Below are 24801 nucleotides of genomic sequence, written 5' to 3' on the forward strand. Positions count from 1 at the left end.
GCGGAAAACATCTTGTTCGGATGTCATTTGCCTAAATGGATGGGTAGGGGTTGGGGGATGTGGTGATTGGTAGTGGGTGGTGGGAAGTCTGGGTAGGGCGGATACCTACTCAGGAGTGCTTATTGGGGTAAGGACGTATCTGGGAGGTGCACTGTGGGGTTCATGATGGGCGTTCGAGGACGAAGGGCATTTGAGCATGGCAGTATGGCGTGCGCTCGTGATAGGATGGCTTTTGAATATTGGTTAGATCGCATGCTATGAGTGGTCTCTTGAATTTCTCAAGGACGTTTAATGCCTTGGACTTTTCACTTTCCACCAACCATTCTCGTTGCTTCAGTGCACCACCGGTCATGTCTCATGATTTCTTCCTATTGGGTTCACGCCACAATGTACGATTCTTGAGCGAGCACAGAGTAGCTTGTCACTGAAGCTGTAAGTCTTTTGCCGTACAGTATTGCAATAAACGCCCCTGAACAACCCCCCTATGCAATGGCTTAGCCTTACTAGCATACATGTTGACTCCGTCCTGACCAAAGAAGAGTTTACGGGAAGAAAGACGGTACAGTCATAATAACATCACCGGCAACTCCGGCAATGAAGACGTAGTGGAGAGATTAACACGCGCCGTTTGTGGCGCAACATGCAATCCATTTTGATGCGAATATTTTATTGGTAGGGTATCCGTGCATGAGAAACATCCATCATCTGACAAGGCTTGCCAACCAGCGTTCAAAGATGAGCGGACACAAGAGAGATGAGAAAAAAAAAACGTGACGATCGTGAAAGAGGGTTGCCAAAAGCGAAGGGTGACGCACGGCGTCGGCATCGCCGATGCTATATCGATATTAAAGCTAGTATGCCAGCGGCGAAGAAAGCCATAGTAGGGGAACCAGATGTGAGGCTCTGGGCGGCTGAGGCCTCGCCAGCCAGCACCTTGTCGTCATTACGGATGCAGTTTGTCTTGGCTGTAATTTCCGCAGGACAGACTACGCGTTTGAAGTTTGCACTGTGTGACGTTAGTTTATATAATTTGTGTAGCCTGCGGATCCAGATGAGGGCATGTTTACCTAGGGAACGATGCGTCCTTGAACCAATCAAAGCGCCACTCGCAACCGGCTCTCAGGTTCTCGGGTAGCTTTTGGCAGTCTTCGATGGAGCTGACGCCCATCATGAGCTCACCGAAGACGCTTTGGTCCACGCCATACTGCTGGGCGCATGCATTTGTCGATGTTGTGTTACCACCAGGAATCTAGATAATTCAGCTATGCAATCATGATGATGGGTGTTTATTGAAGGCTTACTGCAAGGGAAAACCGGTTTGCGTCGGTTACATCGTAGGCGGTATTCGAGGCTTGTACAATCATGCTCTTGCCGATCAGAGGCTCACTCGTAAAGTCGAGCTGGTAGCATGCGCAGCACCAGGCGCCCTCGATACCTCCGTGAGTAAGTTCGGGTAGGATAAAGGCACCGGCATAGCCATATGAAACAGTGTCGTTGATGGCCCATGGCTGCTGGCTGGAGCACTGAAACGCGGAACCGCCGTTGCAACCAGTGCCGGCAGCAACGTCCGTGGGCTTGTCGTCGGCCGTACACGATTCTACCGGACTCGAGAAATCTGCTTTGCCGTTCCAACCACATGATGGCTTACAGCAGTCCCAGAAGCGAGATGTGACGGCCTCTCCAGTATAGTTGAGATGTGCGCCTCGTGCAAAGACTGCGAAGAGCTCGACGGCGAGGGCGATATTGCGGAGATGTTGCGGCATCATTGCGGAATGAGTGATCTGAAGTCGAAGTAGAAACCGAGTGGCATGGTTTGTTAGCCAGAGTGATCCGCGCGCAGTGCTAGGAAATTGTATTTGAAGGATGCTGAAAAAGAGGGGTCCCTTCTTTAGTCCGGCTGCAAGGAGAGATTAAACTGCTTTCGATACTCGAGGCCGAGAACCATCATGCTGTGCACCGGTGCAGGGGTGGGCGGAGCTTGGGTACTGAAACGGTACCCGGGGCAGTGGCATCTGAGAGGTCAGAGAGCCGCTGTCACAGTTCCCACACGCTGTCAACCTACCCGATGCCTCGACTTGCATTGTCTGGTCTTATAGATTGCCCCTGTCATCGCCTCGTGGTGCATTTTCCCCACACTCTGCACGCAACGTTGTATCGCTCCCCGCAATTCGGCAATCGCGACATCTGCTCGCAAGGTCGCGTAAATGAATGCCGGGGCGGACGCGACAAAACCGAGGAACTTGTACAGCTGGGTTGCCCGTTGTTGTGCTTTATGCTCGCTCTCGTGTTAGACGGTAAGGTTTGCCCAATGTCTCACGCTCCGCCCTGGCCCTTCAGGGCTCATCTCGGCTATTCTCGCGACCGTTCAAAACGAACTTCTCCGCTTCTTGAGCTGCAACCGTTCACACCGCACTGCCCGTGTGACGCAACCTCGAAGGCTGGTAATACTCCGGGCGCTCGGTTCACGTGGCTCTCAAAGAGGTCGAGCACCGTAGCTGAATTGGGAAGCAGACGCGCCCGATTGGCCGCAACTCCAATATCGCTACCAGACTAGAGGCCATACTGGAGCAAGCAACATCTGTTTTGCTAGGATGGTCCAAACTTTGTGTAAACAAGTTGCCAGCATTGCTCCGGCTGAATCAACATCGTCAGCATGGTCGCTGGTCATGCGTAATAGCGCGTTTGTCATATAGCAGTCGCCATCGCCAACATCACTAGACGACGTTCGCAGTTTCGCGATTAGGAAAGGACCGAAGTACGTGGCATAAGTATGGACCGGTTGTTTGGTTGAGAGGGCAAGGCATGAACGTCTTCCATGTCTCCCATCTGCCAAGCCCCCGATACACGAACTCTGCCCCACCTGGCGTTCGTCCAGTCTCCAAAGTCCACTCTGCTGAGACAGCAAACGCTCTGGAATTTGGATACGAGTTGCCGCCTGGGCAGCTCTTACACCCTTGGGGAGGATTCCCGGTGATTGCCGTCGAGATGTGCTCGGTGGATTTTGAAGTCATTATGCTAATTCACCGCTACTAATACATCGTTAACAAGCGTACATGCTCGTAATACCTCCCTAATTATGCAAATTGTGCACATACTCCTCAACGCCGTCGAAATATGCTCGTAACACGAAGAGTCTCGTGTTTGTTCTCCGTCTCTCCTCCTCGAGTCGAGCGCCGCGATGCGCTCAATCACTTCTCAACATGCTCTCCACCAAATCGCCCAACGGTCCCCAGAAGTCCTTGCTCCCACTTGCCAGCCCATGCTCGTCTATGAACAGCACGTAGTGCTTGAAGCTGGTGTTGAGATGGGGCTCCAGGCCTAACTCGATGATGACGGGGTAGTGGTGGCAGTAGATATGTGCGTAAACGCGGTATAGACGCTTGAACATGTTCCTGATGAGAGCTGGAAACGTCTTTGGGAAGGGGACGCCGATGCGCGAGGGGAACATGGACTCGTTGTCGACATTGGACTGTATCCATGCCATGAGGTGTTCGATGTATTCGGGCGCGGGCATCTTGGTAGGCTTCTTGTAGTTCTCGGAGTCTTGCCAAAGGTACTCAAACCTGTCCATGGTCAGCATTGCGCACATGAGTGCTTAGTGTGGACTCACTCGTCGGTCGCTTTCATTTCAGGACAGCTTTGAGGCGAGCAGAACTCTGTGATGGAGCCATAGAGCAGGTTGATCTGGTTGTAGAAGTCGACGACTGTGGTCGCATATCAGCCCGACTCCTTCACTCAATAGAGCTGTCCTCCTACCATTGACAGCTAGCCACTCGTCCTTGTCCTCGCCTTCGGGCAGCTTGACAGCCTTCCTTAGACTGCCGCTACCGAGTGTGGCCTCGGCATACTGCTTCAGCTGCCAGCTGCTGGTGCCTCGATTCTTGGACGGCTTGAACGGTGCGCGAGTTCGCGGGTTGCTAGCGAAAGAAGTCAGCCTGTGTTCGCGGTAGAGAGTCTCCAATCTCAAGCGCGACTTCTCTCCGGCCTTCTGCCGCGGACTCTGGTGTCTCCTTCAGCCGGGCATTCCCCATGTTGCCGCATGGCTCGAATGATACGGTCTTATCGCTATCCATCCGGGTATTTGCGCATCTCCAGCCCCAGCCTCAGGTGCGACAGGCCAGCGACAAAACACGCAATCTCGTCTCGTAGGTCGAAAATCCCCCGGTAGAAGAGCGAAGAGGAAGACGAACATTGTACTTATGAACCCCGACATATCTGCTCTCGATTCGTGCTCTCGTATGGACCGGTACAAATTGCTTGCGTGCGTGCGTGTGTGCTATCTGCTGTCGCGCATTCCGATGGTTAGCCGACAAACTACGGCGGGGCTATGGGATTGAGACAAACCAGGTAGCAACAAGAAGTAGAAGGAGAAGGTAATAAATCGTGAGCGAGCGACAAGAAGAGGTTAATAGAGAAGGGGAGAGAGTCAATGACGTTGGATGAGTTGGATTGGGCGAGGGGTGTTTGGACAGGACCCCACAATCAACAATCGCGACCGCCGCAACCACCTGCGCACCGCTTCGGCCTCGACCGCGCTAACAACTTGATAAACCCACGCAATTGGCCCACTATCATCTGTTATATCTGCTTTTTCGTACTGACCGCCTCGAGCGACGGTGGAACAGATGAGAGACGAAATGCCTTTGGCTTCGCGCTGGGCATGCTGTCTCCCCTATGAGCTGGACCTTGTCGCAATGACTCTCACCAGTGCACCACACAAATAAACTCAAGGAGGCAAGCTAGAGAATAAAAGAAGATATCTTCATTGTTTTGTAAGGTCTACTCTAGGTCTACTCTAGGTCTAGGATATACGCTGAAAACTTCCACCGCTGATGATTACCACTCCATACCAACACATCCTGTGTCGGTCCTCACTTGCTAAAGTATGGGTCTTGCTCAAAATAGTCGCCTTTGTCACGACCACGTCCATTGCGACGACCGTTCTGCGTCTGCGGTCTTGAGTCGGAGCCACCGTCGGTCATTGTTTCAAATTCGTCCGGTTCATAGTCCTGCATGCCGGTCTTGATACGCTGGAGCTGACCAGCAACGTAGTGGTGGAGACGATCTTCCATTGCCGACTTCTGGTCAAGGGCTGCTTGGTCCAGTACACCGACTGAGTTCTTGCGTTTGATCGGGCTTGTAGCATCTTCTTCCTCGCCGTTGGTTGAAGTTTCACCCCAGTCACTTCGGAAGCCTATGCTACGGCTCGTAGAAGACCGGCGGAGTGTCTGGCGCTTCGCTGGCTTGCCTGCCGTAGTGAACACATCGTCAAAGTAATGGTCCGCAGCGCCTGTAGGTGTGCGCGGCGTTTGTGGGAGACGGCAAGTCATGCTGCACGTCGTTAGTCAAAGTACTATACCCAACGTCGTTAAACTTACCCAGTGTCATGAATCATCTTCGCAATCAAACCAGTCCAGCCGCACTGATGTGTCGCTCCCAACCCGCGGCCGGTATCGCCATCGAAGAACTCGTGGTACCACATGTAATCTTTCCAGTGCGGGTCAAAGTCGAGCATTTGGTTCCCGTCATTGATGGCCCTTCTACCGTCATCTCCGCGAGCAAACAAATGCTGAAGACGATGCTGAATCTCCTCTGCAACGTGACCGAGATGCATGTAGTCACCTGATCCCGTGGGGCATTCTACCTTCAGATCGTTGCCGTAGTAGAGATGGAATCTCTGGCAAGATTCGATAAGGAGGAAGTTGACGGCTAACCAGATGGGACCTCGCCAGTTGCTGTTGCCACCAAAGAGGCCGCTGTCCGAGTCACCGGGAAGGTAAGCTACCTCGTACTTCTGGCCATTGACGTCCATGCTATAGGGATGATCCTTGTGGTATTTTGAAAGCGATCGGATACCGTGGTCAGCGAAGAACTCATCCTCGTCCAACATTCTCTTCATTATCCGCTTCAGTCGGTCTTCGTTGACAAGTGACAGAAGCAAGCGGTTGCCCTGACCACGTTTGGAGAGCGTATGGATGTTGCGCTTCGAAGTTTCGGGACGGTGAGCAATGAACCATTCAACCCGCTTCTTGAAGCTGGGTAGGCGGTTGATAACCTCCGGTTCCAGCGTCATGGTAGAGTACAGAGGAATGAGACCGACCAGAGAACGGACGGGCATCTGATGGCACCACGGACCACCCCAAGAGATGGCATCATAGTAGAACCCGTCTTCCTCGTTCCACAAAGGCTTCGACTCGCCATCGCTGCGGAATTGCATAGCGTCGCTGATCATCAAAAAGTGCTCGAAGAACTTGGAGGCCATGTCTTCGTAGATGCGTCGTCGCTTGGCGAGCTCAAGGCAGATGTTCAGCATGTTCAGGCAGTAGAAGCCCATCCAGCCTGTACTGTCGGCCTGCTCCAGGGTACCACCGGTCGGCAACGGGTCCGAACGGTTGAAGAGACCAATATTGTCGAGACCCAGGAAACCACCTTCGAAGATGTTCTTTCCGTCAGCGTCTTTTCGGTTGACCCACCACGTAAAATTCAGCAAAAGCTTCTGGAATACGCGCTCGAGGCAGTCAAAGTCCTCACGTCCGTACATCTTGCGCTCAATCTTGAAGACCCGGAATAGCGACCAGGCATGTACTGGAGGGTTCACGTCGCCAAAGTTCCACTCGTATGCCGGCAGCTGCCCGTTCGGGTGCATGTACCACTCACGTGTGAAGAGGTCGAGCTGCTTCTTGGCGAAGTCGGGGTCGATCATGGCGAGTGTGATACAGTGAAAAGCACTGTCCCATGCAGCGAAGAAGGGGTATTCCCAAGAGTCGGGCATGGACAAAATATCATCCAGGTACATATGCTTCCACTCCTTGTTGCGTATAGCCTTGCGACCAGGTGGTGGAGGAGGCATACCAGGGTCGCCGTTAGCCCACTGGTCCCAGATGAAGTGGTAGTATTGCTTGCACCACATCATGCCGGAAAATGCCTGACGCTGGATGTTGCGCAAATCGTCAGCGATTGGGAGGGGACTGATTCTGTAGTAGAATTCGTCGGCTTCGGCGCGACGCTGTTCTATAATGTCGTCGAACATTTCTTCGTCAAGGAATCCGTCGTTTCTCCTTGAGAGCCTAAAGCGGACAACAGCGCACTCGCCAGGTGGGACACCATCGCCTTCGTCAAAAGCGAACCAGGCACCGCACTTGGTACCAGTGTTCTCAGGGTTGACAGCATCCTTCTGCTCGTCCACGATGCGGCGATGAATAGCGTCCTTGACATATGGAACCTTGTTTTCCACGTTCCATAGCCCCTTGTAGTTGGTATCATTGTCGGTGAAGAGAAGCTCAGGCTGGACGTCTTCGCCGCTTGGGCCGGTGCCCGGGGATGGGGAGAGCTGAAAGTAGCGATCGCCGAGCTTGTGGTGTTTTGATTGCGCTGTTGTTGGACCAATCTTGGTGATTGAGGGCTTCAGCTTCTCGTCCTCGTGACCCCATGCCCAGGTATTCCTGAACCAACAATGAGGTACAATGTGTAGCGGTGCCGGTTCTGGGCCACGGTTGTAAGCTGTCACTCGGAAGCACATCTCCTCTGGATCGTCCGCTTCCTTCGCAGTCTCGATGAAGATGTCCCAATACCGGTCATCGTCGAAGATGCCCGTGTCGACAAGGTTGTACTCCTTGTCCAGCCTCGTTCGCTTCGCATTCGTCTCGATGAGGTCTTCGTATGGGAATTTCCGCTGAGGAAGTTTGTACAGAAATTTCATGTACGAGTGCTACGATTGAATTAGCGATATCTGCGTAGCGAGCGAAACCAACATACTGTTGGCGTGTTGTCCAGGTGAAAATGGCACTCTTTGAGCGACTCGCCGTGGTTACCCTGAGGGTTGGACAATCCGAAAAGGCGCTCTTTGAGGAAGTCGCTGCAGGGAAGTCAGCCTGTGTCGCAAATGTTGCACTGGCGCACACATACTCTTTCTCGTTCCAGAAAGCAAAGGCAATGTTCTGGAAGCCGTGTGAATCGGACACACCAGCAATGCCGTCCTCGCCCCAGCGAAAGGCGCGCGACCGCGCCATGTCGTGCGTGAAATCTACGAACGTTAGAAAAGGTAGTTGGCACCGAAGATGTGTACTCACGGCTCCAGGCATCTCCATCAGGGCTGCAAAAGTTTGTTAGTAGCGTACCATGGCGATGACAGTAGGTGCACTCACGAGTAATCTTCGCGGACTGGACACAAGTTAGATTGGTGGTAATAGACTCATGGAGAGGAAGACTGACCTGTTGCCCACTGCCTCTCGGCGACGTAGGGTCCCCATCGCTTCCAGTAGGCGGTACGTTCTCGGTCCTGCTTCAGACGCTTCTCCTCTTCGCAGAGGTATTCTTGATTCTCAATGAGAACCATGGTGACAATGTGTGCCGGAGTGATGTAGGAGGAATGCTGACGGCAGAGAGTGAGTGAGGTTTGGGGGATGGCGCGTGCAGCGGTGTCGAGGGAATTATTTCCTGCAGGTAGTATGGAGCAAACAATGGGGTAATCAGACGATCAAGATAGTGGAGAAGAAGGAGGTGGGGTAATGTATATGAGAGACGCCGATGGCGAGGGAGTCCAATGTTTGGAGGTGGTGTGAATAGAGGAAGAGACAGAAGGCGGACAAGATTTTGTCAAGGCGCGTGTCTTGGTGGTGGCTACCACCGACTTTCGACGCAGGAACTCGCGATGCATCATAGGACGGCAACCGTGCATCGCGGGACTTATCGCGAACGGCTGACCTAAGCCCACTCTAGCCTAATGCTCTCCTCCGCCAGGTTTCAATCCCATGTCTATCCCATGTCTCACGAGCCGCAAAAGAGCTGGCCAGAAGCTTGGAAATGCCCATGCCCGCCGCTGCAGCAGCGTCGGCTACACGTGTCGCCCATCTGTTGAGCCGCTCCAAAATCTCTGCGCCAAAGTGTTGAACGCGCTTACTGGGGGCGACGCCAACCTTGAACAAGCAACCACGATAAAGACGTTAGTCTCCGGTCCTCCCCACTGTGCCATCGCCGATCGGACCTGGCCAGCTTCGGAAGGCCCTTCTGGGGTGTGGAGTTGTGACAGCGGATCCTGGCATGGGGATTCGCATGCCACACGTATCGACTTTTGAACGTGGTGTCGTCCCTGCTTCCGCGGCATGCAGCACAGTTATGTGGAAGAGTTGGGATGCATATAGTCGCGTTTCCGAGACTGCGCGCCAGACGCCAATTCACGTGATGTATCACCGACATCCGGCGGGTAGCCCTAAACATATCTAGGCGTATGACTACTCATGTGCGGGAGGTTAATGGTAAGGAATGACGTCATCTGCTGCATGTCTTCCTTGAGAAAAAGTTGAGTTTACTATTATGAAACGAATGCACACGGGCCGAGGGAATCTAAGGATACGATACAGCACCGTCTCACAGCTCTCACGAGGGTGGCGGGGAAGTCGGTGTGGCAAGTCTGGCCGCCCTACATGAACTTTGACCGAATCGATCAGATGTTCCCGTTTGAGCAGCCCTCATATCATGCGGCTCAGTCCATGGCAATATAGTTCACTTTCACCTCTGGATCCAACAACGCTACCGAACGATCATGCCTAATGCGCACACATGTTAACCAAGCTTTGCATAGTAGCCGATCAAGTCATCACCACTAGTCATGAGTTGCTGATGCATAAATAACCTCTTTCACGTGCCTCCAAAGCGCAGAGGTGAAAAGCTGCCAGGTTTGAGTATTTCTATCCAGACGATGTACGAGGTCCATGCAAAGAGTGGTAAGCTTGCTGGAAGATTGGGATGTTTTCAAGCAAAACCTCGAATCGCTGGAACTGTGCATCGGAAAAAAAGACGTGTATGTGAGTGACAGGGGGGCTACCGTTTGCTAGACTACCTACCGCCCAAGTCCATACGAAGGATCTAGTGCTCGAGGTCAATTGCAGGTGCTTCTTTTGCGTATCCACCAAGTCGCGGAACGAGTCCCAACCCTGCAGGCGGCTTCATAGTCTATGTACCATGTCGCTTTGGTCGCCATGAGCGATGCGTGACCTTTCTACAGTGCTTGCTCTCTATGCTATGGTGTTGATGATGGAGAAAACATAGAGGGGCGTGGACCAGAGCTGGCCGCTAGCGCCTGCCACGGCGATTCTTCGGGCCGCGCCATTGATGGTCAGGTACGCGGCCGCTCAGCTCTACCAAACAATACACGTCTCCCAAGTCCGACATCCTCACACAGTCTCGCCCAAGATGCTCGTCTCTCTCACAGTCGGAAAGGTCGATGCTGGAGTAGCTGTGCTACTGACAGAAGACAAGCGTCTTGTGAGCCCCTCAATGCCGCTCAACGCAGCGCAAGCGCATCCTTGCCCTTCACTCTGGCTGACGTAAAGGTAGATTGAGTTCCCCTCTATATTGCTACCCCCAGACATCTCGTCAGGCTCCATGGTGGACATCGATGTGGGAAGAAACTACAAAGCCGAAGCCGACGCCCAGAAAGCCTTCCATGAGCTCCAGTCGGAGATCTTCCGCACCTTTGGCCAGCGCACGCCCTCAGCCCCCATCCTCAAATGCCGCAATGCTACGCAAACCTCAGTCGTCCTCGAGTGGGATCCTATCGACATCGCAACCGCCGAACTGCGCAGCCTCACACTATACCGCAATGGCAACAAGGCAGGCACAATCCCCAAGCCCAGCGACGTGCACAGCACCAAGCTGAGTGGTCTAGCTGTCGACACGGAATATCAGTTCCACCTGGTCCTCAAGACTAGCGCGGGCACTTTCAGCAGCGAGAAGCTGTTGGTACAAACACACAAGATGACGGACTTGTCTGGTATCACCATCACGCCTGGCCACATGCCTGCTGCTCTCCGAGAGTCTTTGCAACGGTCTGTGGAAAGAATTGGCGCCAAGATCGCGGACAATGTGCGCATTGACACCACGCACTTCGTATGCACTGAAGGCAGAGGGCCTGCATGGGAGAAGGCCGTCGAGAACAACATTCCTGTAGTCGTTCCAGATTGGGTCATAGGTTGCGAGAGGGAGGGCAGGATTGTCGGTGTGAGGGGCTACTACCTGAACGCAGACCCCAGATTACGAAGCGTCGGTCCGGGAGGTTCCCAACAACCCGCCCAGCAATCACAACAGCAGCCTCAGCAACAGCAGCAGCAGCAGCAACCCAGAAGTCCTATCATGAGCCCGCGCACCGAGGTGACACCACCTACACCCGAGCAACCGAGGCGTGACCGCGATACCGACGGTGCGGCGCCACCCCCTCCGCCGCCCAAAGATGACGTTAGCGAGAAGAGCGAGCGAAACTCAGTGGAGCCGAAGATGCAGACAGAAGAGCAAAAGGCTCGAACCGAGGATCTCAAGCCGCAAAATGGGAAGGAACAACAGCAAGAGGATAGCATGGACGACGAATCCGAGCCTGAACCCAACGACGAGAAGTCTCTGGAAGCGAGTTTACCACAGAGACCGAAGCCAGGGCAAGCATCAGCTGAAGACGATGGCGATGGAGCAAGTTTCCAAGATGTGGAGATTTAGTAGGGGTGCTGAGAGGACATGTCGAATCGGGAACGCCACAGCGTGTCGACCTAGCTACCGATCCGCAGCATGGACCAAAACCACGATTATAGCGTTGTAATGATACCAATTCTCAAGACTCTGTTGGTGACAAAAATTGCGGTCCCTAATCTAATTACCCTAGTCAGAGACAGTATCCCGAGCCCCGAAGTCTGACCAGGAACGTCAAAGGGGCCTAGCGCTAACGTACTCGAACACATCTCATTGGACCAAGCCAGCATGTAGGGATCCCTAAGTAACCCACAGACACTAAGATCTTACGAGAGGTCAAAGCATCATGTCCTACCTTATATAAATTCCGTCGTGTGCCGAAATGTACTGGCGACCAGTAAACCCCGTTTCCCCTATCTCCTCAACTATGAATTGGATATTGTAGCAATGGCTCTCTTCCAACTGCCCTCGGTCTTTGTAATGTTACAAGTACCTCTTCTCTACTTGATCAATATCCTTGCCCTTGCGGTCAGACCCGAACGTCAACTCCTCCGCGTCTCTATCAGTCTACCTCTTGTCCTCCTACTCGCGGCTCAATCTCTGTATAGAGATTGGGGAGATGCAGGCTGGGGATACAACTTCGCAATCAATTGCGGGGTGTGCACTCGTGTATTCACCTACGTTGACTGGGTTCTACTACGGAGTCCTGACAAAGAAGGGTGGTACAAGATACAGTATGGAAACGACAAGAAGAACGACGATGCGAAAAGGCTAGACTACGAAGACGTACCCGGCGGTGCAGGGAGAAGTTTCTGGAGCAGAGCATGGTGGGCAATTCGTCTCTCGACATCGAACCGTTACACAGGGTGGAGCAACCAAGTCAAGAACGTGTGCATGGAGGTACCTGCCAACTACCCCCGTCTGTAAGTCTACTCAATTCCACTTACTTCCCAACCCGTCGTCTAATCCACTCCAGTAACTTTATCGCCCGGAAACTCATGCGCGGCCTCATCTTCTTCATCTTAAAAGACATCCTCGTCTGTCACTCCGCCGCATCCCCACACGGCTCCTGGATCGATATTCGCACGCAGAAACCGCATCAGCCCTTTACTCTGGACACACCCTTTCTCACTCGCTTCTACTACACTTGGCTCCACATCCTGCTTACCTTTACCACCATGGAGTTCTACAACATCGCTTACGGTATTGTATCCGTAGCCACCGGTCTCGCCAACCCGCGAGACTGTCCCTCCATGTTTGGAAGATTCCGCGATTTGTACAGTGTACGCAGTACGTGGTCTGCGGTGTGGCATCAACAGTGCCGTCGTGTTTGCTCTCCGGTTAGTGTCTGGTTAGCGAGAGATGTGCTGGGTTTGCGCAAGGGGTCTTTTGCGTCCAAGTATGTTCAGCTTTTCGTGGCGTTTGGTATTTCGGGCTTGGTACATGGGGTAGCGAGTATGTTGGTGAATCGCGAGTTTGATGATGATGGTGCGATCAAGTGCTTTTTGTTGCAGGCGGTGGTTATTATGGTGGAGGATCATGTTGTTGACTTGGGGAAGGCGATGGGGCTCAGGGATGGTGCATTTTGGCGTGTGGTGGGCTTTTTGTGGATGGTGGGTGCGCTGGGGTGGAGCCTTGAGCCGTGGGTTGGTAGGAATATTGCGAGAGGTGTTTGGGTGCAGAGTAGGGAGTTGGATTTGTTTGGTATTGGGCCTGTGGTAGTCGCGTAGACGTTCTTTCTTGAGTCTTCAATGGAAGATCTGAGAAGCTATCGACGTTTCAGCGCAGACTGTACCTTTTCACTGGCTTGTCGCTCGCGAGGGCTTCGCCATGCATATAACCGTGGATATAAACGTCTCCAACATAACGATACTCATTGCTTTTACCCTCCGCGCGGAGTATGATGGGCGTTGAACAACCAAATGGCACGACGACGATGTCTTCGCGGCTCATGAAACCTGTCCCCATACCCATCAAGCCGTCTCTCGTGATGCAAAATGTTCTACCCATCTGTGGTTGAGACATGGCATTAGCATAGACGATGAGATTGAAGGACTCCACTTACCATTCTATCACCAAAATGCTTCTGTATGAATGACCGTAGCTCATGGGGTTGCAAGTTATCTGACTCCCCTTGGTGTTGGAACTTGGGGTCCAGCTTCAGACGTGGGAATCGCTCCTGGATCCATGAAGAGAAGGTATAATAGCAGGCCCTCGTCCAGCAGTGCTCTAGTTCTTCGAGTGGCTGACCTAATGAGAGCGTTTTGCAGAAGTCATTTACACGCGGATGGTCCGCCTCTTCGTCTTCCGTAATGTCGAAATGAGAGAGAAGCAGCACCCGCCAATTCAGAAAGGCCATGAGATAGTCTTGTAACGAGCAAAGAGTGCCTACCGCCACACCAGTCGTAGCGATAATATCCAATTCGATGGCAGAGATCTCAAGCTTCCGTAATCCATCCTTGAACTCGTATTCAGCGTCGCGGTCGCTTGCCGCCGAGAAGTTATCCGAAGACAGAGCCGAGTTTTCTGGAACCTGTGCCCAATTTGGACACCATGTAGGCAAGTCGGTAAAGCTGACCTGAACAGGAAAGTGAATCGCTTCGCGCATCACATCAAGGCGATGCGTGGAACAGATGATGAGTCGGGCGACTTCCAGGTATAGAGACTTGACAGATTTGTCATAGCTCACATGTAGGCGTTCGCGTATATCGCTTGGGAGTATGCCTAGCACACCGAATATCTTATCCCTTGGGTTCTCGCTTAGCTTCCTTCGGCAAGCTCGTAAAACTTCTAGCAGAGAGTTTGGGCCCAACACCATGAGACGTTGAACGTCTGGAAAGCTACTTGGTCCTGTCCAGAGGTAAGGGTCGCTTTCGTGTTGCCAAAGAGCATCTGATGCCTTCTTATATAGGTACCAGGGGAGTTTGGAAGAGCCGCAGTAGACTTTCTTGCTCTTCGCATGAAATACTTCCTGTACAACCCAAAGCCGACTCCAATAGTTCCTCCTGAATAGAGAGTGCAAGGCTTTAAAGTCGCGATGCTCCAAAAGGCCGGTCCATTCGCTCTTCGCGTGGGCCACCGAATCCTTTAATAGTCGTATTGCCCGCCCACTATCATCCGCTTCACGTCCAAGCCAAATGGCAACACATGTCGCCTGTCGATAAATTCTGTCCATCAACTGAACCTGCTTCGCGCGTTCCATTTTGTTCTCCTGGTCAATTGAGAGGCCGTCTATCCAAACAAGAATGGCGCGGTCTGGTTCGCGGACAGCCATTAGGGCATCGTAAAGATTCGAGTTGACTGAAACGCGTTCAACGCCTTCCAAATTTATCTGTCTCTTATCAAAGCCATCCCCCCATGCATAAGAAATTGCAATATAATCTGGTGGATGGCGAAGCGAACTATAGACCATCTTGCACTCTAAACCTTGTCCACTCTCCGGAGACACCTCTATAAGCCGAAAATCATTTGCACCTTGCAGCTCTCTATACACGACTTCTCTTGCACTAGGAATCTTCATAGAGCTGCTCACTGCAGTTGCGAAATCTGAATCGGCCAATGGAGTTCCTTCAGTGGGACCGGCATACGCAATGCTTGCTGCAAGCTTTATGCCCTCGGCAGTGATAGTAAAGCGATCCGCTGACTGGCCTGTAGAATGTTGTTTTCGATGGGTTTCCTGAACAGAATGCGTGGTTTTCTCGAAAGTCTTCTTCTTTGTCACGTCAATCTGCGCAGGTTAGCAATGCTCGACCACGGAACGCCTTCTCGTTGATGCTACCTTTTGATATGCAGTATGGGAGGAACGGCTGATTGGTCCCAGAAGGGCATGATAAAGATCACTGGCTTGCTGGGCCGTAGTAGGCAAGAGACCATTGTCTTGCTGTATCGGGGTCTCAAAGAGATGATCGCCTCGTCTCATTGGCTTTGTGGCAGATTTTCCATGGCGGTGGAAAGTCTTTTTTATGTTCCTCATAGTTCCCCCGTATCGTGACCAACCGCATTGCTTGGCTCTCCGCCAAGTTGTGTAGTGATCAGTGAAACCGAAAGAAGCGGCTGTTCGCAACGCAGCCAGATGCGGGGTTTTCAGCTGTGATGTGTCAGCCAGGCTGCAGGATTGTCCAAGCGAGTAAATGATGCCATTGTTCGAATACCTGCTTTGAAATGTTGCTTTTTGTACTGCAGATGGGAGGTACAAATATAAATTTCTGGTAGTGAATAGAATTGCGTCATGGTGTTGACAGTCTCGAGGTAGCAGACAGGTTTGTGTGGGAAGGCACGCGAAGATTGACGATTCGACTTCCTACCGAGACTTAAAAGAATATTTCGAAGCGACAATGTATGCGAACTGCTTGTCAATCTGTGAGAAGGGCGAGTGGCCTGGATGTAGTATTCCATTCCCGAGTAAATAATGCTCATAGCACATCGGCCTCTTCCTCAAGTGACCGTGCAGTACTATGCCCTTAAACGCCATATATGCATACATCTTCATACCCAAATTTACATGCGAAGAACATATCTCATTCCCATCTCTTCACGTCTGTTCGTACGCTCCCATAGCCTCACCGGCCCTCTGCTCGATATAGTACCCCGGATCCGGTCTCCTTGCAGCGCGCATTTGGTCTTTCGTCATTGGATTCTTGACCTCCTTGACATCGACCAATTCCTTTATTCTCATGATCTGACCAGCGACAGATTGTGTAACGGGGTGGTAGACAGTCGTCATGCGTTTGCGGAGACCGAGCGCTTTGAGTACTCCTTGCGTCTTCTCGGGCATACCGATGCCGGAGCGCATAAGTGTTATCCGGAAATAAGACATGGTGGGTATGTGATGTAGAGAGTTGGTGGCTTCGACGCGAGGTCTCGGTGCGGTTGCGAGTGGCTATGGATGGATTTGGTGTGGCGTTTGGCGTGGGTTCCGCGGCGACACAGGGTCAAATTAACTACCGAGATGTCAGATTGAAGTGTTCATGTCTTGAGCAACTTCACATACCGTTTGTGTGGCGACGTGACGATGATGCCCGCCTGCGCGCTTGCGATTGTCATCACCAACTTTTCGTACTTCTGGAGACCTCGGCATGCGACGCTTGTCCCGAAATGGCCTAGAATCGCGCTGGGCGGATGCCGAACCACGTGTGCGGGACCTTCACTCCTCTCTTCGCACCCATCTTGCATGATGAACATCAATCGCGTTATGGTCAGCTCGATCCCACCGGCGCCGTCTGGAGAAGGAGCGGTGAGAACCTACCGACAGGTGTCGTCACTACTCCACGCAGGTCGCCTTCCTCCCGCGCCCCTGGATGCGGTACTGTGAATTTCATCGCCGATGTGCATTCGGTACTCGGGAGGGACTGCACGTCCCTCTCTCGCGATACGGCGCATACGGCAAATGGGATGCGATGCCTGACGCTCCTACATATGCGCATGTCCGTTTGCCTGTACGACCCCAAAATTGGGTTTTAAGGAGACGACACATCGGTCGGATGCCTTGACGCTTCCAGCGGCACAAAAGCCATGTCTCAAAATTTCTATCTTTCGTCCAGTCTTTTCCTGGGGCATTCTGGGGAGATGATGTCTCGATGTCGAATCCGATATTCTTGTCAAACACCAATTCCTACATGTCTGCATGCATTCATGTGTTTTCGAATGCGCTTTTCATCAATAGCTCGTCACTTCATGTCCGCTATCACGAGTATCTCGTTCCATCATCGATGGCGGTGTTCTCCGTATCGGAATACACTAGAGATCCAAACGTGCCTCGCTAAGAGGACCTTCGCGTCGATACGCCTGACGTACAATCCGTATTATGTGGTCATGCAAGATACCGCGATCTGCATATCAAACGGATAGCGATGGAGAAAGGGCATTCGAAGCAATGATGCCGACGACCCGTTCCACATGCACCTGGCCTAACCCCCGTCACCAAACGAAAGACTCAGCACCGTTACGGTACTTCAAGACCAAATGTATTGTGACCGTCCCCACAACCCGGTTGGACCTGCCGACGGCACCGATGTGGGATCTCGTTGTCTCTTTGTTGACTCTCGGGTAGTCAACACTCGAACAGACGAAACGATGTACATGCCCGTCGGCGGCAGGAAAGTCAACATGACCAACGAAGTCCTGATTCAAATGCATTTATACCGTTTGAAGGGCCTCATTGACCGCTCTCTTGGGACTGTACGTTCGACTGGCACATGGAGGCATAAAAGACTTCTTTCCTTCTGAACATAATAGCTTCGATCATACAGTCCCCAATTTCAGAGTTGCCTGTCACGTTCTTTCAGTAGACTTCGAAGACACTACAAGTGGGTTTGACGTGGACAGTACATCCAATCGGCAACATCTCCTATTCGCTACAAGTCATTGTTTTGAAGGCACATCAATTACAACTCCATCATGACAGGTAAACTTCCGAACCCTCGCAGACACTCTGAATCGACATACTGATATACAAATAGCACTTTACACTCTTACGCAACCCCATCCCATTCATGCATCACCACCATCACCTCCCGCCCCAACCGCCATCCCAACACTGGTCTATCGCGTCCACCGCACCAGCTCGCAGACCCGCTACGCCTTCTCCACCGGATTCAGTTCCAAGAACCAAACAACCATCGTCAACTACACATCCGCACTATCCCGCTTCGGTCTCGCCCACCTGAACCAACAAACCAACATTTCTTCCCCCTTCATCAGCGTATACGACAACCTCGCTCATGCGGAAGCCGTGGCCAAGCACTTCGGAGAGCGTTATGGTGAGGACACCTGGGTTGTCACCGTGGATACCGCGCACTTTGCTCGTGGTCCAGTGTTTCGTGCGGCGGACCTGCTGAAGGATGCCGCCGGTGGCAAAGAGGTAGCAAGGGAGTGGTTGCATTATGGCGAGTATCTGGTCATGTATCGCATTCCGCCGCAGGCGATACGAGATGAGACACCTGTCTGCAGGGGTACGACTCAGCGAAGAGCGGTAGGTGTGATCGGTGGTGGAAAGTAAAGTGTGTTGGTGGTGATGGTAATCTTGGTGTAATCGGAGGGGTTAGGCGTATATCGGCCGCTGGGTCGGCTTAGCGAAACTACTGTATAATCTCGAAATATCTTTCCGTACTGTTGATAAATCTCCACCTACTGGTTGGTTTTCACTAGGTAGTCCATTCCTTAATTCTGAATCCTGTTTCTACGCAATGCCGCTACAGCTTCCAACCCATCGAATGCCTGATTGAAGCACCAGTCAATCCCAAACCAAAGTGCTTTGATACCTAGCCATAGCGGAAAGTACTGGAAGCCGTGAGTAGGCTCTTCTCTGGGTAGTGCAACCGCTTTTGTGCTCTTGCAAGAAGTGCCCTTGATAGGGGCCGGATAGTGGCTGGGAAGTTCGCGAAGTTTGGTACCCATGGATTGGTGCAGCCTTGCTAACCAGTACTTGACCAAACAATTGACTCACAACATACCTAGATATCTTTGCTATGAGTATATGCAGAAATTTACATTACCTTGAAACCTCAACCGCGCACTTGAGATATCTACCTGCCTATGCAGGAGAGTCGCAAGGCAGCACTGTCCGTGCGCAGGCCCACCCGTACATGGCTGCCTAGGGATGTAGGCCTAAACTCTCATACTGTGAAAGCTATAACCGCCGAAAATCTCGTGTCGTTTCATCACTCACCAATCAAGCTGTTATATTTCGAAACAATTGCATCTTGTCACATCCTCTTCATACCTACCTAGGTACTTGTACACATTCTGCATCAATACATCTTTCTTTGCGCCCCCGATGACTACCACCGTAGAAGAATGGATGGGAAACCTCTGCGTCTATGAAGACGATGAGTTTGTTCGCCACAGAAACTGGGGCTTTACTATTTACCGTACGGGCTACGGACCTTCATCTGACCAGCAATGGCACCGACTTCTCCAGACGATACAGACCAATGCGCACGAAGGGGCTCTAGACGCGACTGGAACCGAGGAAGACGATCCTGGCTTCCAACAATTATGGTCGTTTTTTAGTCTCGATGCGCGTTCCGACCCTGCTCTGGCTGGCCTCGATATGAATCAGCTTCGCGAACTATACAACAGTGGCGAGGGTGCTCAACCAATGAATACGGACTACAAACTACACCGAATATTCCTTTTTGCTGATGATGAGGTCCTATCGGACCCCACCGCTTCCATCATCAAGGCTGTGGATGCCGACTACCGTCCAGAAGACTATGTTTCGCGGAACCCGCGAGTTGGTCGGCAACGTTACTTTGGTTGGATGCCAATGAAGGTTGGCAGCGTGGCAGAATTATGGTCTCGATTGGATATTTGGGACATGAGTAGAATTGCCCCTCCGACGATTGGGGGAAGTCACTTGGTGGTTTGGGATGGAAACCGCTAGAAGTAAAGCGTAGGGGATCTGGAGATAATTCAATCGATTACAGCTTATAGGTGCAGCTCTCTCATCAATTCCGAGCATTTGAACAAGGGCGTGCTGAGCTCAGAGCTCTTCGAGTCCGTTGTGGCCGCATCGTTATACCGTAGCCGAATAACCTCGCATCAGACTTGTGTGCCATTCTGGTGCTTCTCAGATTTCAAGACAAGCTCCATTACCCTGTTGTACAGTTCTTCGGGTGTTATCCAGGTGTCGTCATCTGTAATGGACCATTTACACATATAAGCGCCCTCGTAGCCCATGGTAGCCAGCTTTTGTACCAGATAGTCCCGTTCGTCTACGACAACGCTGTTAGATAACGTCGATCTTACGCGTACATGAAGCACTTACATTCGTTATCTATCTTGTACTTGACGGTATAGTGAAATTCTAGACCGTGTGCCTTGAAGTACTCCTGGAGGCTGTGGAGCGAAAAAGGGTATGCGGCGTGCACTATGTCATGAACGTAGTAAATCCCCACTTTTTTGATCTTGCAAGGGCAGTTTGGATTGTCTTGAACAAGGGCCCGTAACTCAGAGGTATAGTCGACATTGGCGTTCATAGCGGATCTCTGATAATCTAGTCTCAACTCAACCAGATTCGGCGGCAGCAGATCGCGGAGCGATCGGGCAGGTTCTGGCGTCTCGGGTAATTCTGGGTAGTGAATTCCTCGCTGTTTGCCTACAATGGCAGTGTAGTCCAGTTCCAGTTCTTCCAATTCTTTCATTCCAGATAACAAATAGTTTCGCGGCCACAAACCCGTCCAGGTGAATGCACAATTTCCGTCCATACGAATTTCGAGTTTTTTGAGGGTTTCGCTATGTGATCTTGCAGCTTCGAGGAGTGCGGAATGCCAGTCCACTATGTTGTCATCGGGTTTATCTGGTCGATCACATCGGAAGCTTGACACCGTCGCACAGGATTGCAACAACTGTGTTATGTGACTTAACGGCGGTTCGGACGGCCAAATTATGGAGATATTTTGTATCTGAGACGACCTTGGACGTATATCCCAAGACCCATGGTCGATGCCAAGTGATGGGACACCGTATGATATGTCGTGAAGCTCTAAGGTCCTGAGCGATGGCAGATGCAATACAGGAGCTATCTTAGCCATGGGTATTCCTGTCATGTCGAGTGACAGAAAGCAGAGTTTTGCGAAACCAATCGATGCATCGGCTGATGCACTTACATACTGCTGGGCTGCGTGAAGCAATGGAGTAATCCAGAGGGCCCGATGAGGCGTATGCGCATTGTCTTCAGGTGTTGAATGGAATCCATGCCTACGCAAATTCCACAGCGGAGTAGTAGAGCAGTAAGCATGACTACTATAACGGTGATGCAATCTGGAAAGGACTTGGAGAGAGGTGCGAGCATCCCAGACAAGAAGCGCTAGTTCTACTTCTTCCGGATGAAGAGCAACGGCCTCGACGAAAGTATCTTCGTAAGGGAGGGATAATGTCCGGATATGTGCAGTCATCTCTGCCTTGCTCATGCTCAGGTCATTCTCACCTGCAGATCTCCCATCGCAGGATCCGCCGACCAATATCTCGCGAACATACGAGGCTACCTTAGGATGGTTGTGTAATGTACGGAGGAAGCCACGTGAGTTTCCGGGATTTTGGATCTGACAGCTCTCATAGAGAAACCGCATACCGAAGGGATATAGGTACTTGCAGGTCCTGGCAAGAGCGGCAAAGGTAGACCTTGCTGAGGCTCTATCACAAGTCGATCGCTCGGTTGCATCCCACGAGAAAACGCGCTATATCAGTGAGAATAAGAGTCAGTATATGCGACATATCTGCTTGTACGAGAAAGCTTATCGTTTGACTGTACTTATAACACCCGGTGAAGCCAGACACGACGAACGTCTCTGGAATACAGTACAGGTACTGCATCAAAAACAACGAGCTTGATTGGCGAGAATGACTTACCTCGCATATCTGCAGAATGAGCTCATCGGGGAGAGGAGCTAGCGGATTGACGATGGTATCTTTCGACGCTACGCGTGCAGACCCACGGCACAGGGCCTGAAGGTCAGTCAGCAAATGCGATGGGGCGATTGATGTGAAAGTCCGTCGCTCTCGCCTACTTGTATGGTTTTGCTCATCGGCGGCCTCAGGCATCGTACCACGAAATGTCGTTGCTTGCGGCTGCCTTCGCAACGCACCGAAGGCATGTGCACAAGTGATGAGATCTCGACAGTTCGTACTTACCTCCATAGTTCGTTCGTTAAGCAGAGTTGTCGCGTCAGTTGTTGTGGTGAGTGTCTTTTTCGGTGTCAAACATAACAGAACAGCCGCCTGAAATGCCCCTCGTCGGATGCTGGGTGGCTGCTGCCGAATGGAGGAAGGTGAGGCGACTGGGATGAGCGACTCCACGTTTCCTAATTGACGAAACACGAGTCACGAACCACAATTCTCTGGTTACAGCTCTCGCATCACAGATTTCTAACTTGACTACATTCCGGTCTTCCTAGGACCCAGCTGCTCTTCTAAGAATAAAAATTGGAGACGCAAGCCTGCAGCCATCCCACTCATATTTTGCACAGCTCTTTGGAAACATAGTTCTATATTTCGCGTATTAGAGATTGGATTCCGCTGTTGTGTATTACTCGTAGTCATTTGCCTTGTTGACAGAAGAAGGTAGCATATTAGAGGTGCACTCTTCTCCCCCACAGCTCGAAGTCGCTTGCTGCTTACGAGTGGCAGCCATCCTCTGCTAGACCTGCAGAGCCTCGTGTGTATCGCCCAAATACCATCTCGCCAATGAGTACGCTTCCTGTGACAGCAAATAGGAAGCCGATGTTGTAAGTCATGACAGCAAGCATTCTACTGTGTCGTTAACATCTCAGGTCTCAAAGGTTTCGTTCACGAACGTACAATACGTAGCCGATCAATGCTCGACTAAACTCCAAAGCAGCGCTTATCCCATCTTTCTTCACGCTCCAAGGTGCTTGTGCTACCCAGAAAATCTTGCGTGATGCAGTCGAGCCCCGTGTAGTACCAGTCTCCTCCGCTGCAGTTGGTTGTGGTACAACTGGGCTTAAAGGCTCAATCTCTTCCCTGTCCTTATCATCCAGTTCGAGAGGCTGTTGTCGCAGCGCACGGCTCCATTGTCTTACGTGGCCACGGACACTGTGGTTGACCAGCTTCTCCGTATTGGGTATAAGTTGTGGTGCGCTCTCGGCCTGCCGTTGCATCCTCCATTTTCTCTCCAGTTGGCTCTTGAAAGCACTTAGAAAGCGATTAAACATGCCTAGGAAGAAGAGGAAGAAGATGGTTAGCACGTAGGTCGCCGTTGTTGTCGTCGTCCATTCCGTGAACCACAGTGTGACGCGGGTACTACTCGAGAAGGTCGATGCCATCCCGGACATGTCCATTGCTGGCATTGATGCCTCGGGACGCATGGATGGCATGAGATGTACGTGAGCGTCAGCGGAGGTGGCCGAAGGCATGTCCATGCTCATGTCTGTGTCTGTGTCGATCAATACAAGTTGCAACAGAACAGCGTGTATGGTCGTTAGAGACGAAACTTCGAGTTGAAAACGTGGAAGACTGCTCCTGCAGTGAAAACGAAGATGTCAGCTGTCAAACTGTCAAAGAACACGTTCTCTGGCTCTGTACTATCATTAAGAGAGGTGAAGACCATATCAGCCGAGATCGCCAGGCACCGTGATGCGCAGATGTGGTGCCGCCAGATGAGCAAGTTTGAGGGCATACCTAGGTAGGCGCGCGACGGCCCGCAACGCGGAGTGGATGGCATGGACGTAGAGCTAGGTCTGACATTGTCGCAATTGTACTTAGGGAGCTCGATTGCGCTGGTTTGGCGAACCTTTTTGTCAATTTAGTGTCCAGTCTTAAGCCGATGAACAATTGAATCTCCGGCGTGTTCACGACATGAGGTCAGTACATTCTGTCTGCAAGTGCCGCCAACCATTTTCCGAATGGAAAAGCAGACCGCACATTTACCGCTCTTCATTTACGACCATGTCCTACACTTTGCATCTGCCTCTATCGCAGCCCAAGATCCCAAACTGGGTAAGTAGGCTGCAGAGGAGACTGTTCCGACTAGACTAAGCTGCAGTACAGACGTGTACAGAGCAGATCTGTATTTCCTCACTGCGTTGACGACCTCTGATGTAGATCAGGGCGTCTAGAGCCCAACTTTAGTAAGAAGTTTTCCCTGCGCCCAGGTTCCGAAGCCTGTAGCCCCACTGATACTCCTTTACGACAGACGTGTGAAGTCGGAGGGCATTCGCCGTCCTCGGGCACCATACTATGATCCACTTCCTCTGAGTGGACCATTCACTCGGTGTTTCGATGGTCGTTCAACGGTGTTAAGGTCGGTCGGATGCGTTCACGGTCGTGTGATGGACGCTGTGGCCGCAACGTACCCTGACGGCAAGTGCCATTACTTAGTGCACCGCCATACAGCCAAATGATGGCACGCCACATCGCACGCGTGTTTGCGGCGTATGTAGCCCCATCGGAGGTGGCCCCACCGGCGCGGTTTCACCTAGTGGTTCTGTGCGCGGAGATCGTGTGCTGACGATTCTGGAAGGTTGGAAGACTCACAACTGCAGAACACAGATTCGCAGTTCGTGTCATGTAGGAGAAGTATCCAGCGAGCTCGGACCGTCGCCTGGTCTGAAATGAACGTTGGCCGGGTGTGGAGTCAAAAGCAAGGCGCACGTGCTTTTGAAGGTTGTCGGCCCAAAATGAAGCCAAGACAGGCGGGAGATGTGCATCAAAGGTTGTTCACCAATTAGACACCGGCTGTAGCGTCCCCTGCCTTTCCCTTCTGGCAACGTGGTTCGAAAACGGCGAGATTCCAAGATTGAGATGTCCTCTTGCAGATGGACAACGTGACGGAGTCAAGGGCCGATGCATGTGAGATGCGCGTACATTGGGCGCTATGACATGGAACGC

The 24801-nt window shown here is 51.9% G+C and overlaps 11 protein-coding genes across 11 annotated transcripts; 5 read left to right on the plus strand and 6 right to left on the minus strand.

Annotated features, from left to right (window-relative positions):
- Positions 1-672: 672 nt before the first annotated feature.
- BKA58DRAFT_178971 (endoglucanase) lies at positions 673-1856 on the minus strand. Its single transcript, XM_046165342.1, has 3 exons — positions 1302-1856; positions 1068-1249; positions 673-1006 (listed from the first exon to the last, which is right to left on the minus strand). The coding sequence occupies exons 1-3, from the start codon at positions 1764-1766 to the stop codon at positions 835-837; spliced, it is 819 nt and encodes a 272-aa protein (XP_046025394.1). The 5' UTR covers positions 1767-1856; the 3' UTR covers positions 673-834.
- Positions 1857-1915: 59 nt separating this feature from the next.
- Positions 1916-2634, plus strand: BKA58DRAFT_179144 (uncharacterized protein). The gene has a single exon (XM_046165343.1). The coding sequence runs from the start codon at positions 2066-2068 to the stop codon at positions 2552-2554; it is 489 nt and encodes a 162-aa protein (XP_046025395.1). The 5' UTR covers positions 1916-2065; the 3' UTR covers positions 2555-2634.
- A 463-nt stretch (positions 2635-3097) lies between these two features.
- BKA58DRAFT_457970 (maintenance of ploidy protein MOB2) lies at positions 3098-4031 on the minus strand (the record flags this gene model as incomplete). The annotated part of the gene is made up of 4 exons (XM_046174651.1): positions 3098-3563; positions 3611-3704; positions 3757-3935; positions 4000-4031. 4 exons carry the CDS (start codon positions 4029-4031, stop codon positions 3185-3187), a joined length of 684 nt encoding a protein of 227 aa, XP_046025396.1. The 3' UTR covers positions 3098-3184.
- Positions 4032-4747: 716 nt separating this feature from the next.
- Positions 4748-8742, minus strand: BKA58DRAFT_385267 (Six-hairpin glycosidase-like protein). Its single transcript, XM_046170353.1, has 7 exons — positions 8212-8742; positions 8145-8160; positions 8070-8092; positions 7906-8023; positions 7756-7855; positions 5379-7708; positions 4748-5331 (listed from the first exon to the last, which is right to left on the minus strand). The coding sequence occupies exons 1-7, from the start codon at positions 8333-8335 to the stop codon at positions 4872-4874; spliced, it is 3171 nt and encodes a 1056-aa protein (XP_046025397.1). The 5' UTR covers positions 8336-8742; the 3' UTR covers positions 4748-4871.
- A 1399-nt stretch (positions 8743-10141) lies between these two features.
- Positions 10142-11609, plus strand: BKA58DRAFT_385271 (uncharacterized protein). Its single transcript, XM_046170354.1, has 2 exons — positions 10142-10263; positions 10336-11609. The coding sequence occupies exons 1-2, from the start codon at positions 10192-10194 to the stop codon at positions 11482-11484; spliced, it is 1221 nt and encodes a 406-aa protein (XP_046025398.1). The 5' UTR covers positions 10142-10191; the 3' UTR covers positions 11485-11609.
- BKA58DRAFT_385273 (membrane bound O-acyl transferase family-domain-containing protein) lies at positions 11610-13542 on the plus strand. Its single transcript, XM_046170355.1, has 2 exons — positions 11610-12377; positions 12431-13542. Exons 1-2 carry the CDS (start codon positions 11902-11904, stop codon positions 13182-13184), a joined length of 1230 nt encoding a protein of 409 aa, XP_046025399.1. The 5' UTR covers positions 11610-11901; the 3' UTR covers positions 13185-13542.
- BKA58DRAFT_179177 (heterokaryon incompatibility protein-domain-containing protein) lies at positions 13209-15629 on the minus strand. The gene is made up of 4 exons (XM_046165344.1): positions 15606-15629; positions 15233-15541; positions 13520-15181; positions 13209-13464 (listed from the first exon to the last, which is right to left on the minus strand). The coding sequence occupies exons 2-4, from the start codon at positions 15425-15427 to the stop codon at positions 13234-13236; spliced, it is 2088 nt and encodes a 695-aa protein (XP_046025400.1). The 5' UTR covers positions 15428-15541; positions 15606-15629; the 3' UTR covers positions 13209-13233.
- A 356-nt stretch (positions 15630-15985) lies between these two features.
- On the minus strand, positions 15986-16270 carry BKA58DRAFT_315753 (50S ribosomal protein-like protein L30; the record flags this gene model as incomplete). Its single annotated transcript, XM_046167540.1, has 1 exon — positions 15986-16270. The coding sequence occupies one exon, from the start codon at positions 16268-16270 to the stop codon at positions 15986-15988; it is 285 nt and encodes a 94-aa protein (XP_046025401.1).
- Positions 16271-17920: 1650 nt separating this feature from the next.
- Positions 17921-18451, plus strand: BKA58DRAFT_315086 (uncharacterized protein; the record flags this gene model as incomplete). The annotated part of the gene is made up of 1 exon (XM_046167506.1): positions 17921-18451. A coding segment is annotated over one exon (531 nt), but the record flags the coding sequence as incomplete, so codon positions are not given.
- Positions 18452-19228: 777 nt separating this feature from the next.
- On the plus strand, positions 19229-19672 carry BKA58DRAFT_277221 (uncharacterized protein; the record flags this gene model as incomplete). Its single annotated transcript, XM_046166813.1, has 1 exon — positions 19229-19672. A coding segment is annotated over one exon (444 nt), but the record flags the coding sequence as incomplete, so codon positions are not given.
- A 2635-nt stretch (positions 19673-22307) lies between these two features.
- BKA58DRAFT_429623 (Ctr copper transporter) lies at positions 22308-23288 on the minus strand (the record flags this gene model as incomplete). Its single annotated transcript, XM_046173045.1, has 2 exons — positions 22308-22701; positions 22753-23288. The coding sequence occupies 2 exons, from the start codon at positions 23286-23288 to the stop codon at positions 22569-22571; spliced, it is 669 nt and encodes a 222-aa protein (XP_046025404.1). The 3' UTR covers positions 22308-22568.
- Positions 23289-24801: the final 1513 nt, after the last annotated feature.

This window comes from Alternaria rosae (genome assembly GCF_020736505.1).
Source record: "Alternaria rosae strain MPI-PUGE-AT-0040 chromosome Unknown BKA58scaffold_5, whole genome shotgun sequence".
Taxonomy (NCBI): domain Eukaryota; kingdom Fungi; phylum Ascomycota; class Dothideomycetes; order Pleosporales; family Pleosporaceae; genus Alternaria; species Alternaria rosae.